Raw genomic sequence first — 20321 nt, forward strand, 5'->3', positions numbered from 1 at the left:
TGAACATCTTGAGTTTTTTCTTTTCCTAATATATTTGTCAATAATTATGTTTGATAAACTTATATTGTATCTATATTGATACTTCGGTTATACGCATTAGTGTATTTAAAACCTTTACAATATTTATAATTTGGTAAATTTATTAAATGTTCAAACTAAGGAAACATAAAACTTTTCGTTTGCACGTGCACGGGTCCAAAAGTTACAATTGATTAAGAGATTCTCAATCAAGGAGCAAAATATCTCTCAAATATTACACTTGTACTGTGGCTATGCATGAAACGTGGAAAAGCTAATCGAATGGTTGTTACCGAGGTTGCAAAATGACGAGAGCAAACATATGGTTAACACTTAGGCATATTTTCTAGGTTTATTAGTATATAGAGATAAAAGATTACTACATATGATATCATACTGTCGGATAAAAAGGTCATTGGATTGATTTTATGTCAATATTTAGACAGTGTATTTAATTCACATTACAAGAAACCAATGCATATAAACACTAATCACTAAATACAACAGCCAAACCCTACTTCATCTGAATTTCACTCAAATTTTATCTACCAGTTTTCTTGAACCTTGTTCATACCTGATGCATGACATTGGAGCCTCATATTACGTCCGGTCGCTGACCGATGCCATAAAGCAGCTGGAAAAAATCATTAGATCAATCTTCGACTTCAAACAGCTGTTGTGTTGGGAATGGATCTGAGTATATTTCACTAAACTTTGCTAGTTCGGCAATCATTGGTCCAATCATTGCTGTTTCGAAATTCCCTCCAGATGATATCAATTAGTGCCCAGTGGTGCTTCGCTCCATCTCATTGCACCTCTTCTAGAAATTCTTCCTCTTGCTGTGGCAAGGTCGGGTATCTTGCTTGAACGATCCCGTCAGCCATTAAGGGCCGAACAACCTGAAATTATATGTTAATGATCCAGAATTATCCAAGCAGCAGTAAATGAAAAGACACATGATCAGCACTAGACAACCATTTTATTCCATACACAGTATTACCGTAGTATCCCATTTGTATCACATGTGGGTGTTTTCTAGAGTATAGCATGATTTTGGTGCATTTCAAGGGTTCAGATTAGCAACATCTACAATATAGTATGTCCAGAGATTATAAAGAATCCCACATATGCAGGAAGTAGTATCTACTGGCTAATATAGGTTTGTGCTTAGGTAGGGGAGACTTTGCTGCATAAAATTGTGAAATCATTATCTTCTTTCCAGTCTATTATTCTTCTATTAGCCTTGGCCTCGATTCTTAATCCTCTTCACTGATTATATTTGTCTCTGTTTGTGAAAATGTGGTTAAATCCTTACAAGCAACAAATATCCAAAAACTACTTCTAATGAATGAGAATTCTGTTACAAAAGGCCTCAATCTGGTGTCGACCAAGTACCGACAAGTTGAAGAGGGGCAAGAACCTGAGAACTGGACCATGATACAGTTTTTAATAGGAGAATTGCTAGCTTTGGGTCGCTCAAAGTTGTCACCACAATTTCAGAAGTATCAGAGTTCTAAACACCCTTATAATGTCTCCCCCTCATAAACTCAAGGTGGTCTAACAGTGACAATTAAATAGTTGACCAAAAAACAACAAAAATTACATAATATGGGTAAAAAGATGAAAAGAGGTATACACGAACATAGTTACAGAAAAATTACTAAAAGAATTGAAGAAAAAAGGGTATATTGTCAAATGTCTTGACCAAAAAAAACGTTTGGTCACACTGGCAGAACAACATCAGCTGATTGAGCAAATAAATTTTAGTCAATTTTTCTCTACTTTTTCACAATATATGGCCTTTGCCAATATAAGTTGGTTCATTGGGTATAGAGAAACCAGTTGATGGTGTTCGGAACACTAAGATTTTGATATCTGAAAAAATAGAAGAAGGGACACAGGGAATTTTCAGCAGAAGGGAACAATGAAATTTACAGAGTAGAGATATTTCTTTAGGGGGCAAAAGTCAGCAAGAGAGAAGGAGAAGGACAAGGGAGGAAAATGATGGAGAGAAATGAAACAGGATCAAAGAAATCTCAAATATTAATAACCTAAGTCAATACCAGAAAAGAGAAAGAAAACTGAAAATGCACGAAAAACCAAAAAGAAATAAAAGAAGCTGCAAGAGAGTAAATGCCCATAAAAGAACCCAAATCCGAAGTAAAGATGCTTATAAATATTGCTGAAGTTCATTAGAAATATGCTACTGTAGTCCTTTTTTGAGTTATTCATCTGCTTAAATATTGCCCAAAGTAAGTATCAAGATTTCAGCAGTCGAGATAACCTCAAAGAGGATGACAGCATCAGGCACCAAAGAGACGAACTGAAACATCAATCAGAGTTTTCTAGTGGATTCTTGACACTAATTGTCAGCAAAAAAACTAGGTGGTTGACCTTATACATATGGGTTAAGCCGGAACTGATGGTTTTATTGATTTGAAGAACAGAAAAACATATGAGCATTTTAGCAATTTAACCAAGAAAACATATCAAAACCAGTGAATAGACAAAGTGCCACCCATAACTTCATTACAAAGTGCCACCCACAACTTCATTCACAAAGTGCAAACGACAAAAAAAAAGAAAAAAAAATCCTCCTAACTTCAGAGAATAGACAAAAGAACACATACAAACAGTGAATACTGAATATGATACAAGGAGACAAACCTGCTCAATCTCATCAGACAACTGAGGGTTCTCTCTCAAGTATTGCAATGCTCTGTCTCTTCCTTGTCCCAACCTTTTAAAAAACACCAATAATCAAGGTGTTAGTAAAGCAAAATCCACCTAGAATTGGGGCAACTCATTTATCTATGACCTCCTAGAAAGTTCTTAAATTAGTAAAATATTGCATTGCTTCAGATCAGGAAGAAAACATGAAAATGTCATACTGTCTACAGCATTTAATAAGATGAGACAGGTTTCTAAGAAGGTCAATGTGCCTTCTTTGACTTTCATCAAATGAATTGCTCAATGATGGGTCAAAAGTTTTGAGAATTAGTACTAGTTAATATATTTGGGAATTACTAAGAGCTCATGAGCAAGCTAAAACTCGCTTGATTCAAATTGGCCATATCGGAGTGTGAACACTATACTACTTGACATACCCTACTTAAACTAAGGAACAAGAAAAGAGCCTCAGTTTCGAAGGTGTGGGTCGTGGCTGCACCTTTGATCCTTGTAGCTATACCATGAACCCTTCTTTGCCACAACATCTAATATTTCAGCACAATCCAATATGCAACCCTGCATATTAAAGAAACAGAGGGTTAAAAAGTTACACACATCTGTAAAGAAAAAAGGCTACACTTTATCGTGATACTGACCAACTTACTCACACCCTCACCAAATATGATCTCAAACTCAGCTTGTTTGTACGGTCTTGACACCTGCAACAAAGTGCACAAATGATCAGAATATTGTATGTTCAAATTTCCCGCTAAAAGGAAACATATATTAGGGGGTGTTATGTTGGACTTTTTTAATGGCATGGAATGTCATCATATCCATTCCAATGTTTGGTTGAGTTTTTTAAGGGTAGAATGTCATACCAACCCCCTAAGTTTCAAAATCCATTCCACAGAAGTATCAAACCCTAACCTATAATGGAGAGGGAGAGAAATGGAGATCAAGCCTCCATAGTCACACATAGCATCTATTATCTCTTCCGGCAGTTTATACTACGGCGTGGAATGATTCAAGACGAGGAGTTGTGACCTCCTATAAGCCTCAAACCCATTCACATCTATATACCTCATGACGGTGGCTTCATACGGTATCAACAAAATTCAATTAACTTACGGAGACAAACTCTCCATGTGGTTCACCTTCCGGCAAGCATCTTCTTGTTGGTTCAATTTCTAAGTATGGTTTAACTTTCGATAAATTTCGTCAAACCTCATTCATATTTTCCGGCAAAAAGTTGGCCATTATCATTCCGCGTGTTTTCGATCTGTCAAAAAAAGCACAACTATTTTTGTCTTTTATTTATATTTCAGGCAAAATCGACCACCATTATTCCGGCGACTCAAATTCATCGTCCGGTTTTATATATTCCCAAAATTTTGTTTTCTTTTGAAGTGGTCGCTATTCTTTGTTGCTTATGATGATTTGCCAATGTATATGAAGGATAATTGACAACATGCCTTTTGATTTCTTTCTCCATTTTCTATACGTCCCAGATGTTTGTTATTATAAATTTCAATTTGTTTTGATGGTTTTTTTTTTGTTTTTCTATTTCATTTCTATAATAATATTTCATAAAATTCGTATTTGTTTTTAAGGATTGAAATTATAATTAATCTCAAATAAAGAAATAAAAAAATAAAAAAATACAAGTAATTAATTCTATTAAGAATCAAAATTAGACATAGAATCCATTCCAAAAATGAATCAAACAATATGAATGGGCATAGTATCCACTCTAAGATTTTACCAAACAAAATTGGTTGGTATAGAGATATGAATCCAGAATCCATACCATCATGGTAAGGATCTCCATACCATTCCAATACTAGTTCAGTGAACCATATAGGCCCTTAGCTAATTCCAACAATGGACCTGGAATAATCAAATCCATTAAATCAGCATAATAGATACACCTATGGTTTTAAATCTCAGATGCAGTCACATGCAAGAAACCACCTTTGCAGCCAATACAGATGGTTTGCGGCTGTACCTTTAAATTGAGAAGATGCGACCAAGCTTTAATGCTATCAATACACCCAACTTCCAACCGGCAATCAAAGAAGCTTGTCCTTTTGTAGAGTTGGGATTATGGGGATTCTCGAAGAAGGGAGGGAGGCAAATAAAATATTACTATATGAGGTAAATGGGTTTGCAAGAGCATTTAACATGATATAGAAGTAAATGGAGGAAGAGGGTCTTTTTGAACGACTGTAGAAGATGAATTCTTAAGTCTTGTAGTTGTAGACTATCCATTTTTTGGAATTAAGGCTTTGGCATATTTTTTGGTTGATGTGTCCCTTTTATACATATACATGCAACTACAAAATATGAGGAGTCGAGGTGTAGATGAATGTTCAAGGAATCTTCGATGTTCAAGAGCGTCATGAAGAAGCTAAGGGGGGAAAAAGGACTTCGAGTTATTACATCTCCTCTTCTACGTTAATATTGTTGGAAGTTTTACATTGGAAAACAAAAGGAGATTAACCAACAAGAAGATATACAAAACGGCAAACTTAACATGAACAACATTGAAAGACAATCATTATGAACACAAAAGGAAATTATGACAGAGAAACACATACTTGCTAAGAGGTCAATTGTGAATAATATAGATTACATCTATATAGCTTTCTTGGGCAGAGGGGGTTGGTCAGAGTTTTTTTTACCTTCCACTTCAGCAGAGTAATAGCGACCATTAATGAAACAAAGCGTATGCAATACAAACAAAACCTTACAGAAAACAGATACCATATACTAAATGACAAAGTTGAGAAGAAATGAAGAACAACACTTAGAGAAAGACAAAATAAGCATAATAGAGAAAACAACACTCTTTAACCCTCTTTATACTCTCTAAGAGAATGTGTAGCCATTTTATACAGCAATTTTACTCTACGAGGTACTAACTACGGCAATAAAATTTAGAACGCGGCCATGAACCCACATAATGATTAAATCTACTTGCAAAATTGTAATAGGAGCTCGGGGACTAGGAAGAGAATATTTCGATTTTAAGTTAAGTTCAAGCTTACACTACCCTGTTACTACAAATGGAGGAACAGATGATGCTAGATGGTTTTTGTCGAGTATTGTTTCCGAAGTCTATGTTATTCGTTAGATAATAAAAAAAGTTGTGTGATTAGTGTTTTCAGAAAGTAAAAATGCCAGCACTCTAGGTCATGGTTTCTGAAAAAACGAGGTGATCCAAGGAAATGCAAGTGCCCCATGCAATTAAGGCACGCATAAGAGAGGCTACTTCTCGGGGAGGGAGACAGAGAAAATCAAAAGAGAAGCATAAGAAGTATAAAGAGAAGGTGATGTTCGAGAAAGTTGGTGTGACTGAGAAATTGACACCAATGACAGGCAAGCAAGCGGATGATATAGGGATTGAGAAGATGGATCAAGTATCCTCGTGGGTGATGAACTCTAACAGTCTAACTTAACTTAGGTAGCACAGAACATAATGTGGATCCAAGCCCCACATCATCAAGTCAAAATTGCTATCATAACTTGTTCACTTACTAGTATCTTTGTTGCTTTATTAGGAACTTATGTGGTTTTTACATGACTTTTGAGGTAGGCATTTTAAACATATTGGATTCGTTATAGGTGTTCTGGGCCATTAGCTGCTTCTAGGTTGTAAGAGTTAATTTTCGGGATAATACAGTTCTTTATGGTTCATTGGGCTTATGTTTGTCTTCTTTTATAGGTATGCGCAAGAAGAATGTAATTAGCTATAGACCTACCGTTGCACATTTAAGTGGGCATTATTTGAAAATTTTGTGAGTTTAGCATGATCTTGCTTGTTAAACTTTTGTTTTCAAGCAATTGAAGAGTTGAGTTGTGTTTCTCATTAATTTGAGATTTAGAATCATTTCATAAGTTCCATCACAAGAGCGTAACTTAGATCCATATTAGAATGACACACGCAGCAGCACAGAAGACAGTAAGAAGTTGACAAATTCGCCTTTGACATGGAGAATTAAATTGAGACCAACAAGCAAAACAGCGATCAAAGTGGTGACAGAAAGCTCTGGTGGTAGACATCAAAGCAAAAAGGATAACAACCAACAAAACAGAGGCTCAAGGACCCTTCTTAGAGAACAAGGAGGATAATGACTGGCACGAAAATTCTACAAAAAGATGTTCCATTTCAGATAATATGGAGTTTACACTGACGAAATGTATTGCATTGCATTTTATATTTTTGAAAACTTCTTGACTAAATTAATCTTATCTCAATTCATTTGCAAGCACAAAAAGAAAACCTCTTGAGAAAAGAGGGGGGTAGAGAAAGAGACCCCAATAAAGAGAAAGGGGTAACAGAAAAGACAATTGACCAAAAGAGAAGACATAAATATTGCAAAAACCATGACGACATGTCATGATAATCACGATGAACTTGTTGTTAGACATTTGCATAATAACTCGTGGCGCACTTAAACCATCAACAATATCCCTGTAAAAGGGTGACCCGTACCATTATCGAGAACTGCTTTTGTCAAAAATGTTGAGGAATCTCAAAATACTTGATTGGGTTTTAAAATGCCCAATGACTTTGTCACAATGAGGCACTAAGAAAGAATTTATCTACTTCTGCGACTTATCATCCTTCGGTTGATTAGCAAATCACACATTTATTTGGTCATTTTAGGAGCAATAACTCCCAATCTAAGGTATATATACCCCATGAATAGTACATGTAGGGGCTTTTGGCCGCCTTCTCTCAACTTCCTCTCTCTACAATTACTACTTCTCAGTTCTCACACACAATTACTAATTTAAGCATCAAAGTGGAGATAGCCTGTTTCAAAGGGTTATCCTTCCAATTCTAAAGGCTAGAGAGGCGGCACCTACGGTATACACATGTAATCTCCCAAACTAAGGCATATATACCCCATGAATAGTACACGTAGGGGCTTTTGCCTACCTTCTCTCAACTTTCTCTCTCTACAATTATTACTTCTCAGTTCTCACACACAATTACTAACTTAAGCATCAAAGGGAAATGACCTGTCCAAAGCGATATTCTTCTAATTCTAACGGCTAGCTAGGTCCAACTTGCGGGGTATAAACATGTGATCTCCCGTCATCAATCCAACACAGTGAAAATCCAATTCAAGTGCCTACAACAAAACTCATCGCAATCAAAAGATGAAAGAAACAATCAGAAAGAAAGAGAAGCATGTCTTATCCCACCAATGGCATCACGCATAAAAATTGTCAAATTTGAGAAAAGCCTAGTGTCTCAAAGATGGCAGCCTCCATGAATGTAGAGATATGGTTTTGACTTTCTGGGTAAATCTCTCTGCTGTGTCTTTGAGTTTTTTTCATCTTTGTCCATTTTTTACTGCTCGCTTTTTCTGCATATGGTAAGTGATTGTGTTACGTGCCCTCGTTCACACCCCGAAGCCTTCCTCCTCTTCTTTCTCATTGATTGCAGATCAACATACCACCCTCCAAAAGGAAACAAAAGCACAGCGTAAACGCAGAGGGTCTCACCTTTTCTGTAGGCATCCTAAACTTGCACCTCAATGGACTTACCTTCAATTTGCTCTCTCCAGAGTATTTTGGGTGTTATGTTGAACTAAGGCCGTATCCCATCCTTGCATTGCCTCTTATTTACACTAATCTCTAGTTCATAAATATATTTCTTCCAAATGAAAACCAACAACCACAATCAGTAATCTATTTCATTTACTCTCCCACTTTCAAATATTTTTGTTAGATCATTCCGCAGCTACACCATTCTTTTACTATACCCTTCTAAAGAGTGGTTTTGTTTTATCTATAGGAAGGTGAAAAAATCAACCTTATTAAAGGATCTGAGTAGCTTACCTTACTCTTTTGCACTCTAACACGGACCCGTAACCCAATATCTTCATCTCCTTTGACCTATAAGAAGAATTTGTTAAGGAGGGTTCTTCATACATCAATACTAGATAAGAGTTAAGAGCATGGACAAAGTGGTGGAGTTCTTACAGATTTTACTTTTCCAATAGAACGTATCTCAAGGCGGAGTGATGCAAAGAATTTCAAGGCAATTCCTCCACTAGTCACTTCAGGATTTCCATAGTACACCCCAATCTTGAAAATTTCAAAAAAAAAAATTGATTGACTGAGAAGAGGAAATAAGTGGGAATTTGTCTACAACAGCATACACAAATTAAAATATCAATAAAATGTGTAGAATTGAACTGCAAGTTCATGATGATATCAATTGGTTTACCCCATTGGCCCAAGCTTATCACACACACACACACACACTGATACACATATATTGTCATTTCACAATCAAAGGCTAAAGCCCAATTTATCAGGATTCACGATCTTTGACCTTGAGTTATCGCTCATAGAAATTTTACAGTTTTGAACTTTCTGTAGCAAGTCCATTAAAATGACAAAAGAGACTCCTCATTGTATACCTTATGTCTTATCTGATTCAAAAACATGAGAGTACAGCCTGCTTTTGATGCGTTTCCAGACATTTTACGTAAAGCTTGGCTCATAAGACGTGCCTGCAAGCCCATCTGCTGCATTCCTATCTCACCCTAAATAATCAAAATAATGAAGAATCATAGTGAATACTGTATTCTGTGGCCATAAGGAAGCAACGTCAGAAAGAAGCAGAACAAGAAATATAAGAATATGACCTCTATCTCTGCCCGAGGAGTGAGAGCTGATACAGAATCTATGCAAATCAGATCTATTGCACCAGACCTGCACATACGATCTGCAACTGCAACAAAGAGAAGTCGATTATGAAACATAAAGTATGAAACCAGAAATATAAATGTTCTTCAATCAATACATCAGTGACCATCAAAGACTAAGATACACAGACACGGCATACATTGCCTAGATAGATGAAGACTGACATTAAAGTTGACAACAAGATGTCTCCTAGAAGACAAAAGAAGTTAAATATTCCCCTAATAATGCTGAATCTGAATAAAGGATAGACTTCTTAATAGGACCACTCACATGCATAGAGACTCTTACAGTAAACGATCCCAAGCAAAAAAGCTGGAAGACAATTGTCAGTAAACACCAAACAAATTTCTCTAGGCAAGTGCATGAAAGCTTTTAGAAAATTGCACAAAGGAAGCATCCCCTTCATATCTGTACAAAACCCCCCATATACCTCCCAGAATTTTGCTCATCAGCCGTAGCATGCATATCCAACAGTGTAATACAAACTCTAGCCACAATTTCCCTAAAGAAAACATAAGATGAGAAATATCGCAAGCAATGGCCAATGAGGTAAAGTGCTGAGAGGAAACTCCATCAGCATAGATCAGAAAACCAAGTAAAACAATTTATGCTGTCAGGAAGCGATTAACTGACAACTTCCTCAACCTTTTGCACCACTTTCTCCTCTTCAACCACTAGTGAGAGTTCAATGTTTTTCGAGAATTCCCATGTAAATTATCTGGCATAATGTTTGACAAATCTGCTTTCCTCCGCTGCTGACAAACCCTCTTTCACAATGCCGCTTCCTTTACAATGCTGCTCCTGAAAGTGTTGGATATGCTTTAGCTCTTCTATGAACTACCCTTAGGGTTTGGAAGACTTAAGGTGTCTTGCTTCAACTTAGAAACTCAGATTGGTTCACATCCACAAATTTTCAACTTTAAGTTATCATCAGATGACTTAATTCCAGATTTGAAACTCAAAATTATAGATCTCTATCCTTATCAGGTTACCAATATCCTCCAATGAATCCTCAAATTATTCGGTCCTCTCATCGTTCATTTACATAAACCTGAAATCCAAACTTGTATTTCTTACATCGAGCATTTGAGCAGATCCATCGAGACTTAACAATCACTCTTATGTCTTTGGTTGCTGAAGGATTCATGAATCAACTTCGATTTTTCTGGAGTTTCAATTTCTTTACATCACCTATCATACACGACAACATGCCTCCTTTTAGCAGTATCAAGGAGACTTTATCAGTACTTCATAGACCTGGGAGGTTTTTCTTGTACTTGGCTTAGAAGCTTTCTATGTAATTTTCAGCTTTATTGAATTTGCAGTGGACTTTGGTAGAGCAATAGACCTTTTTTGTACCACCGTAGGATGGAACTACTCTGCAATGTTATGCTGACGTACTTAATTATGTCTTCTTTTTTATATTAATACTGACTTCAAGCAACTCTGGTCTTGTCACCCAACTGCTTCATTGAAGATAGCACTAACCACATATTCGTGTTCTCATCTACCTTGATAAAGGAGTATCATTATTCTGATATGATGTATGTACTTGTAATATGATGGATGTACTTGTAGTGTTATCAAGTCAAATTTTCTGAACTGTTCCAAGAGTACCATGTTTGGTGGATCCTTTGCGTAGGTGGGAATTGGGGATAGTTCTAGGATTTATTTTAGAGTTTCCTGGAAGGGAAGTAGAATACTTGCCTTTATATCCTAGCAATATTGTTTGAACCTGAATCAGAATAATGATATCTTCTACCTTGAAAAGAAAAAGAGAGCTCACCACATATTCATGAAAATAGGTAAGCTCTCTTTTTCTTATCAAGGTAGAAGATATCATAATTCTGATACAGGTTCAAACAATATTGCTAGGTGATAAAGGCAAGTATTCTACTTCCCTTCCAGGAAACTCTAAAATAAATCCTAGAACTATCCCCAATTCCCACCTACGCAAAGGATCCACCAAAGTTGGTACTCTTGAAACAATTCAGAAAATTTGACTTGATAAGTACATCCATCATATTACATTTCTAGGTTCGAAATTTCGTGTTATTATTTCCGCATTAGGACAACTAGGATAGAGTTCACCGAAAAACTAGAAAGGTAGCAGACATATGAGTTGATCTAAAGTCGCGACTAATAAAAGATACTGTTTTCTCAGTTACTAAGTATGAGAAATAAATGAAAATTTTAAGCATAAATGGACTCCACCAATGCTTCTCCAATATATACAGAAATATGATAGAGGTGATGATTAGTAATTTGGAATATAATATCTTACTCTCTAATGCCATCTCCCCATTATCAGGCTGGCAAACAATCAAATTTTCGACATCCACTCCCAAAGATTTTGAATATGCTGCATCAAATGCATGCTCTGCATCAACAAGCATTGCATTTCCCCCCAATTTCTAAAAAGTACACAAGAAAAATCAACATCCTGAATAGCTTTAGCTTGTAACATATGTAAGGTCCTGCAGATTAAAATTGGGAACTAAAAGTTAGATTTATTTCATACAGCACCTGGATTTCTGCAATTGCATGTAAAGCAAGGGTCGTCTTCCCACTACTTTCTGGTCCATAAACCTGGGGACAAACCACAGATATTAGAGGCTTATAATTTTCAAATAACAATTATTTTTGATTTTATGCCAAACTTAAATATTTGCACTACAAATCCCAAAAAGTTAGCCCGGTCCAATCTCCAATATCCAGTATCCAATATTCTACAAGTTTGGATCCAAATGTAGTCCAATATTTTTTTTTGGTCCAGTCTAATCCAACTTCTTTGGGTTGGATGGGATTGTGTAACACCTTATTGACATCACTTACACCCCCACTTTACAAAGTTATAAAGATTAAAAGATTAAAAGATTAAAAATTAACCAAGCTTCATAAAGCACAAGCTCCACAGTGACCAAGTTATTATAAAGCCTAAAGGGACCAAATAATACAAAGCCTTATATGACCAAGTATACAGAGTAAGTGCTAATGCATCTTAAGCTCACTTTTTCACTTTAATGATACATGTCATACATCTAACCATGTGCTCTTGGCCCCTCCCCCCCTCCCCCCCCCCCCCCCCCCCCCCCCCCCCCCCCTCCCCCTCCTCACTTTGATATTTCATACATTTATCACAAGAAGCTCTAGATTGATCAACTATATTTTGTAGTGCTCACCTCCCAACTTCACACATCTCCCACTAAAAAAAAAACCATATCCTCTTATCCAGTTTAGTAGGCGCTAATCTTCCTCTTACATCATGTATAGTTACCTCCTCTTACCTTCAGCGTCAACACTAACCACTCGCCTCCCTCCACCATCCACCATTTCCATCGAAGACCATTTTCGACCTATATCCCCTTCCCTAGCACCCATGTTATGTCAACACAAGTGTCCAATGATATATGTTGCTGAGTTTGCAACCAGGTAGCATGAATTGCTTAATGAGATCTTGCTGAGTAGGTTTTTTTTTAAGATCTTGCTTTCATTTTCTTAATGATTGCAAGGACAACCACAAGGAGATCCAAAAGATATTCAATCCAAAAAAAATGTAGTAAGTTACCAAGGAATCACCATACTGTAGAGGCAAGACGATAATAAATAGCACTTGAGTTTTACAAAATTAATAACGTAGTAGCATTACACTATCCTCTAATGGCTTCCCTCCTAAGATACCGTAAAGAAGGTCAGCCCTTGGACAAAAAGTCGACTGTCTAACATTAGCAAGTAATGCACGATAGATAAGAAATCGAGGCCTATGAGAAAATCAATGAAGTACATTGTGATCCAAAGTTGACAAATACTGACCCTTTATAAAAATCACAATAGACAAAGTCACCAAACCTAGTATAAAACTTGAGATTTTGAAAAATGATTTCGTAAAAAGTCTCGGTCAATCAAAACATAGCTTAATACAAAAAAAAAAAAAAAAAATTGGTATACATGAATTCACAAGATTGATGATCCTCATTACAAATTCTTCTAAACATCGCAAAGTGAACGAGCATATGATACCTCTACAATTCTCCCTTTCGGCAGACCTCCGCCAAGAGCAAAGTCCAAAGTCAAACACCCACTCGGAAAGGTTTCACTGCAGTAAATATAATTGAGGAAAGGCAGAAATCAAACTCCAAACTACATCTAGGATGATGAAGCAAGTCGTAATATATGAAAATTAAAATTCACAAGAAGCAAGTAAAACTTGAGCCACACAATTTCTAGTGGCCATCTCAACATGCATGAATTGGAGTATTGAACTATTTCCCACTCTAGTTAATACAATTAAATAACAAATAAGACACATCCAGAAATATGTTTTTGCATCTGGCAAATCAAAGTTCAGGTGAAAGAGTATTCAAATTTTGGTTTCTAAAACAACTAAGCCTCTTGATGTCTGTGGTGCTGTAGTTTGTAATGTATTTTTTGGTCTCTTTGCTTTTGTTGCCTTAACACTTTGTTTGGATAGCAATACAAGAGGGAAAGGAAAGGAAGGGATAGAGGAGGAAGGGGACAAGGAAGATAGAGCTCTATTTTCCCTCTAAAACTCTCCAATTTGGGAGGGATGATGTTCATTAAAGAGGGAGGGAAGGGAATTTTGCTTCCCCCCAATCCCTTAATCAAACAAGGAAACTTGTTCCTCTCCCTTTCCCTTCCTTCCCTTTCTCTCCATTTCCTGAGTGCAAGTGATTATCCAAATAAAGCGTAAGTGATTATACATAGTTGTTTCCTCCTGAGTAGAAGGTTAGGTTGTATTTTTGGATTGCTCTGTGTTTGGTAGAGATCTCTTGACCATTGCCTGTTCCTTTGCTATTTTTATCTAAACTTACCTTTATCACAAAAAGAAAAAAAAAGGTTTTGAACTGCAACTGAGAAAAGGTAAATGGGACTAAAAAAACAAGTATTCATACACCAATGCTCCACCAGCACTGCCCAATCTGGTAACACTTCCTTTTCCAAATGAACTGTTTATGTCTTGCATCGCCGCTTCTAATGCCTTTTGCTGAAAGAAAACACTACATTAAGCAACTAAAGTTGGTTACACAGTCAAAATAACCTTGTCAAGATTCTATTAAATGACAGAACTTTTAATAGTTCATTATATACCAATGTAATTAAAAATATGAGAATGTATATAAAAAAAATTGTTACGTCCTACCTAACATATTATTAGACATCAAAATATGAATTTGTGGAAAACAAAATTTGTCATTGTGGTTCTAGGCTCCAGCTCTACCTCAAAAATATTATGGAGTAGCTTTCAACAATAACCAGGTGGCGCAAATATGCAATCAAACATGGCAATTGAGGAAGTTAAAAGAGAATTCCAGTTCTATTTTGATGTAAATATAGGTATCCAAAGATGTCATGCTCTAATATTGCCATGGGTGTTGGAAATTGGACTCAAGTATAAATATAAGAGTTTGACATAAAAAAATTCTCAACTAAAAGATACAGGGAAAGTTATAAGTGAAAAATTACAATGTGATTACTTATGGAAATTAAATATGGACAGGAGAGCAGAACATGGATACAATACAATGTTGTAAAGAGTACATATGACTAAGTAGGAAGGATATTTATTTTTCCATTTAATCCAAAAACAAAAGCATCCAAGTGAGGAGCTATTTAGACAGTCACATATCCACAAAGAAATCAGACTAACAAGTAACAAACTAAAATAACAGAAGAAGGGAGCTGGGATATTCAACAACAGTCCCAACACTACAATGGACTGGCTATTATAACTCAAAACAGTTCAATGGATATAAATGGACACAAAGAAATCAAGCACACTTACACACCCATCTCTATCAGAAGTCTGCTTCATCACCTCATCCATCACTTCCATAACAATGAAGATTATAATATCTTCCTTATCTTTACAAAAAGTTCTATCTCCTATTAAGGAGGAATAGTATGAGGTGGAATCTCATTCACCCTTGCAAACATAAGTGATAACGATACAGAAATCGACAACACGGTCCGAAACAAAAATCTCCATGATATAAATATATAAGTCTAGAGTAAGGACTAAGTGAGCTGCCAACTACCAACCATTTTCGAAACGTTAATCTCCAGAGAAGGCTTCTACAGCTAGCCAATCGCACAAGGTTAGATTGATATAGGAACACAGATTAATTCATTCAATCATAAAACCAGCAGCCTCTTCTCCAAATAAGGGAGTGCAAATAAAGCCATGATGACATACATAATGACACTTAATAATTTAACCAGTGCAATAACAACTCATACTCACCTACAACAACCAACGTAACAGTCAAGGAACCTATACAAGGTGGATTATTCAGAACAACAAAACACAGGAACTTACTCAAAGAACAGGGACTGCTTATTGAAAAATAAAAACAAAAACAAAAAAAAAAAGCCTATGACTCAATGATACATGATACACCACCATCAAATATGAAGCAATTATAAACTAATGCTACATAATATGTCAGTAGTAGGAAGAAAAAAGTAATGAAAACTAAACCATGAAAGTGCGTAGCACAATGCAAGGAGAATTTGCTCGAATACCAAACTAAAAACCTTTTTTATCCAATGAAAAAAACTCATATCCACTCTGACATGAAAAATATTACTTAAACGAAAAACCTACATTATAATGTAAGAATTACCTATGGGTGGCGGCGGACATGTGCATATTGGCGATAGCACAGCGCCCCGAATAGCTAAATTTTCCATTAGTATGTACTATACATATCTTTTGTTGTTGGTGTTAAGCACCTTTATTTGTATGTCTTAAATTGTGCTTGTTTCTAAGTGTGTACATATAGTTACTTGATAAATAAAAGCTTATGAATTCAATTTCATATAATATCTCTTCAGGTGCCGTATTTTATGTTCGTCGCACACGGCCTCCATTATATAACCCCTGGAAATACCCACAATAAGATAAAGAGTTCTTACATTATAATCCAGTAAACTAAATCACCCACCTACTTGCTCATAGAATTTTATGCTTAATTTACTCAACGCAAATGTAATAAGTCACTAATGGCACTACCAAATTGACAATTTACATAATGGTATTAAGGTGAAAAGGCTCATCTGGTAAATGCAAAAACCATAACCCTCATTGAAGAAGAAGGCAGAAACAAGGAAAATAATATGAAACTTGCATAACCAAAATAGAAAAAACAGAGAAAAGAATGAAGGAAGAGAGAAAGAAAAATACACGGTCGACGGAACGAGGGTCAGTGTCACCAGAAAGTGCACCATTTAATTTGCCATTGAGCTCAGAACGAACCCTGAATTGCTTGATTGCAGACTGTACGGAGAGACGTTGGAAAAAAGATTGAGTTTTATGGGAAGGAGAAGTTAGTTTCGTAGGAAACCACTGCAAATTTGGCCGCAGCTTCAACAAATCCATCTGTGTTACTGTATTACTATATCACTGTATAGTTGCCGGAGAGAGAAGCGAGAAGAAAACAGGAGAGAGCACAGTAGAGAAGTGTAGGTCACTGTGATTGCTCACATACGTCAACAACGGAAAATTCTCACATACGCAGTCGCCTACACACGCATATTTACAATTTACATGGCTGAAAACGAGGGATAATTTAGGCTCCGTTTGGTTTGATGTAAAACATTTTCAATGTAAAATGATTTTTCATGTCAAATATTTTACAATGGAAAATTTAAATGCAAAGTTAATTTTCCTTTGTTTGATTCAATGTAAAAAAAAGTAATAAAAAAGAGAAAAATGGAAAGGGAAGGGATAGGATGGATAAGAGGATAGTAAAGGGTTGCTAAGGAAGATGGAGGAAAATGTGTTTTCCCTTCATTTTGAAAGGAAAATGATTTTCACCTAAAGCTTCCTAGATGGAAATGTTGTTTTACACCCCTTATTAAACCAAACAACAGAAAATGAAAGGAAAAGGAAAACTCATTTTCATGGAAAATATTTTTACACCCTACCTAACGGAGCCTTAGTGCTTAGAGCTTTCCTTTTGATTTTAGAAGGTTATGGACCGATTCTCACCTTAACATATAAGGGAAAAAAATCAAGAAGAACATGATGGGCAAACAATAGAGCAAATTACGAGAGTCGTGTCATTTATGAACATAAAATTCACCGTTTGATTTGCTTCCTGAAAGCATTAACATAACTTAATGTTGTTGAACTTTTTCAAATCAAAACATGCATCAAAATTAAAGAGTTAATTGTCCATCCATGGAGGTTTCCAAATGTTGGAAATGACATTGACAACCGACACATTATCATCCTCTACTAATAATATAATTGTCAATGTTCAAGAATCTAGCTGCTTTGAGCTCTTCTCTTAATCCCCCGACCCCTGAGCTTCAGCTTCAATAATATAACAAGACTAGTCAAGGGAATTAGCTCCAACTAAGAGCCCCCCCCCCCCCCCCCCCCCCCGGATTTCTAATAATAACAACCCCAAACGCCACTTTGCCATTATTGCGTTTACAAACATCAAAGTTCACTTTACAATAGTTGACCTAAGGAGGAGTCAAATGTTAAACGTTTTCACTTCTTATGGGCATAGGAATGGGAAGGAAGGCATTAATAGGATGCTTAATGCGATTATCCTTATTTTTTGAAGTGGACCAATCTGGAAAATACTTATAAATAAGTTCACTAATATGCCTTGTACAAAAGGTAAGAGTCATTGAAAATAATCTTATTTCTCTCAAACCAAATGAATCGCCAAATTACGGATGGTTTTGAGGGTTGATTATATTGAAGAACCTTGTGGCAAAAATTATGATTTTCACGAAAAGAACTAAAGTGAGAGCCATGCAGAATCATAGCCCGTTATTTATGGATGGCTTGTAGATTTTCGATGGTATATGGGCATTGAAAAATAAAGATGCAAGTTGTGTTTTTATTATGTTAACTGAACACACATTGATGTGGGATGTAAATTTTAGATTGCTATAATCTATCCTTGGTGGGAATACCATCATTACACGATTTCAATAAGAAATTGTGCACCTTGGGTGGAATATTAACTTTTCAAATTCAATGATAGTCTACTTTAATTTGAGAGGTAGGATCAATGCCTTGGGCTAAAAGAGCACTCATTTCAACATAATACTCTCAATCCGTTAAAAGACCCTAATAAAATTTACCTAGTACAAGATTGGTTGGAATAAAGATTTTTGTTATAACCGAACAAATATGATAGGGAAGACAGCTAGAAAGATTTTTATCATTCCAAGTTTTGTCTAGATTAACAATAAATTCAGCAACAAGTGAATTGAAATGAGAAGAATGGACTTGCATGATATCCTTTAAGGGGTAAGGGTATACCCAATTGTCTAATTAGAATTTCGTTATCAAACCATTCCCTACTTGCCACCTTAGACTTTTCTTAAATAAAGACCTAATAGCCATTAGCTTTTTTCATAGTCAACAAGAAGTGTGTGTGACCTTGTAGCTTAGACCATTTTTAATCTTACTATATTTCTTTTTTGATAATTCTGCACAAATATTAGGTTTATCCGAAATAAGACTCCAAAGAAGTTTCTTTTGGATGGCAATATTGACGTTTGCTTTTCTCAAACCCATACCACCGAGGATTTGGGTTTAGAAATACGATCCCATCCTATTAGATTCGGGATTTTAGAGTTACCGGACTTATTCCAAAAGAAATTATAATACTTGGCATCAAATTTAAAGTGAATTTCTTTAGGGAGTGAAAAACTTTGCATTTGAAAATTAGCTTTAGAAGCTAAATTTGCTCGGATCAAAATAGATCGCTTCGGTTACAAAAGAGAATTTGCTTTCCATTTTGGAAGTTGTTTTGAAATTTCGATATGGCAGGACCAAACGTTTTTATGGTAACTCTTTTTAGAGCATCCTAGGTAGTTGTGTAGTGAAGTAGCTTGGGACATTTGAACAATATTTGAAAACTACACGTATCCTTCTCTAAAACATTTGAAGTACAGTGAAAGGCTAATTTATTATAATTAATAGATTTTCATGATATTGTACATATATTATCTAGAATCAATTTAATGGTCCTATAACTTTATAGATTTCCTTTAGCAAATATTATTATATCATCAACAAATGTTAAGAAGGGAATTTTCATACCTGATTTACCTACTAACTCTCACTAATGCCTACCATTGGCATTGTTATGAGTGTGGATTTGTCTGGCTAGCACGTAGAATAAAAATGTACGGAGATAAAGAATGTCCTTGATGAATATTCTTAGAAGGATAAAATCTATAGCTATGAATACCATTAATCTATACTAATATATTAAAAGGTGTTCATAAGAATGTCTATGTGCCACGTGGCACTCTCCTCTAAGCCTCTAATGCAAATGCTCTATTTTCATGTCAAACCCCTCAACTAAATTTTTTTTTGTTGTGTGGTTAGAAGGTATCGAACACGTGACCTTTGAAAGGAAAAGTGAAAGCTTAACCATTGATCCAATATAACATCATTGTTTAATATTTCAAAATAAAATATAATAAGATCTTGTAATTATACCTCATTAAAAGACTACACAAGTAGTTGAATACCTAACACATTAATGGTAATGATAGTAGACTATTGTAGATATAAAATCTTACTCCAATTTCTTGTATTCTTCAAATTATGACGTCAATTTTTTCCTCACAAGACAAAAATTTACGAAAAGAAACAATCTGGGGCATCGCCCGGGACACTCACTAGTTAAAATATAAAATGAGATATAGGAGATGTAATTCGTGATTCACATAATCAAGGTGGGACGGAACCCGAGCTTAAGAAGCATGACAAATATAAAGTTTCACTCAAATCGATTATAAGTCTTTTTATATCAAACTTGATAGAATTCTAGCCTTCTTTTTCTTGTTTTTTCTTAAAAGAGTGAAAAACTTTATGTGTTAACAGAATATTGTCTTGGATC

At 35.6% G+C, this 20321-nt stretch overlaps 1 protein-coding gene and 1 long non-coding RNA gene across 4 annotated transcripts; both read right to left on the reverse strand.

Moving 5' to 3' along the window:
- Nucleotides 1-415: 415 nt before the first annotated feature.
- Nucleotides 416-16962, reverse strand: LOC104907597 (DNA repair protein recA homolog 1, chloroplastic). 3 transcript variants are annotated; one of them, XM_010696552.4, is made up of 13 exons: nt 16625-16959; nt 14334-14425; nt 13441-13516; nt 11947-12009; nt 11705-11834; nt 9360-9445; nt 9132-9257; nt 8689-8793; nt 8545-8601; nt 3345-3407; nt 3188-3264; nt 2686-2758; nt 416-917 (listed from the first exon to the last, which is right to left on the reverse strand). In XM_010696552.4, the coding sequence occupies exons 1-13, from the start codon at nt 16817-16819 to the stop codon at nt 825-827; spliced, it is 1236 nt and encodes a 411-aa protein (XP_010694854.2). In that variant the 5' UTR covers nt 16820-16959; the 3' UTR covers nt 416-824. The 3 variants fall into 3 exon arrangements, 2 of the variants coding, with proteins under 2 accessions (XP_010694854.2, XP_048498921.1); XM_048642964.2 differs by lacking the exon at nt 16625-16959 and adding an exon at nt 15224-16584; XR_007273312.2 differs by having other exon boundaries at nt 882-917; nt 3126-3264; nt 16625-16962.
- Nucleotides 4201-8538, reverse strand: LOC125496910 (uncharacterized). Its single transcript, XR_007273313.2, has 2 exons — nt 4697-8538; nt 4201-4578 (listed from the first exon to the last, which is right to left on the reverse strand). It is a non-coding gene; the product is annotated as an uncharacterized LOC125496910 (long non-coding RNA).
- Nucleotides 16963-20321: the final 3359 nt, after the last annotated feature.

This window comes from Beta vulgaris, chromosome 4 (genome assembly GCF_026745355.1).
Source record: "Beta vulgaris subsp. vulgaris cultivar EL10 chromosome 4, EL10.2, whole genome shotgun sequence".
Classification (NCBI taxonomy): Eukaryota; Viridiplantae; Streptophyta; class Magnoliopsida; order Caryophyllales; family Amaranthaceae; genus Beta; species Beta vulgaris.

Bases quoted from the DNA above. Each gene is read 5' to 3' on its own strand.
- LOC104907597 (XM_010696552.4), bottom strand. From the start codon at position 16,819: ATGGATTTGTTGAAGCTGCGGCCAAATTTGCAGTGGTTTCCTACGAAA. The intron at 12,010-13,440 runs GTATCATATGCT...GTTTGTCCCCAG, and splicing joins CGAAAGGGAGAATTGTAGAG to GTTTATGGACCAGAAAGTAG. The intron at 9,258-9,359 runs GTCATATTCTTA...TTGATTATTTAG, and splicing joins CTCCTCGGGCAGAGATAGAG to GGTGAGATAGGAATGCAGCA.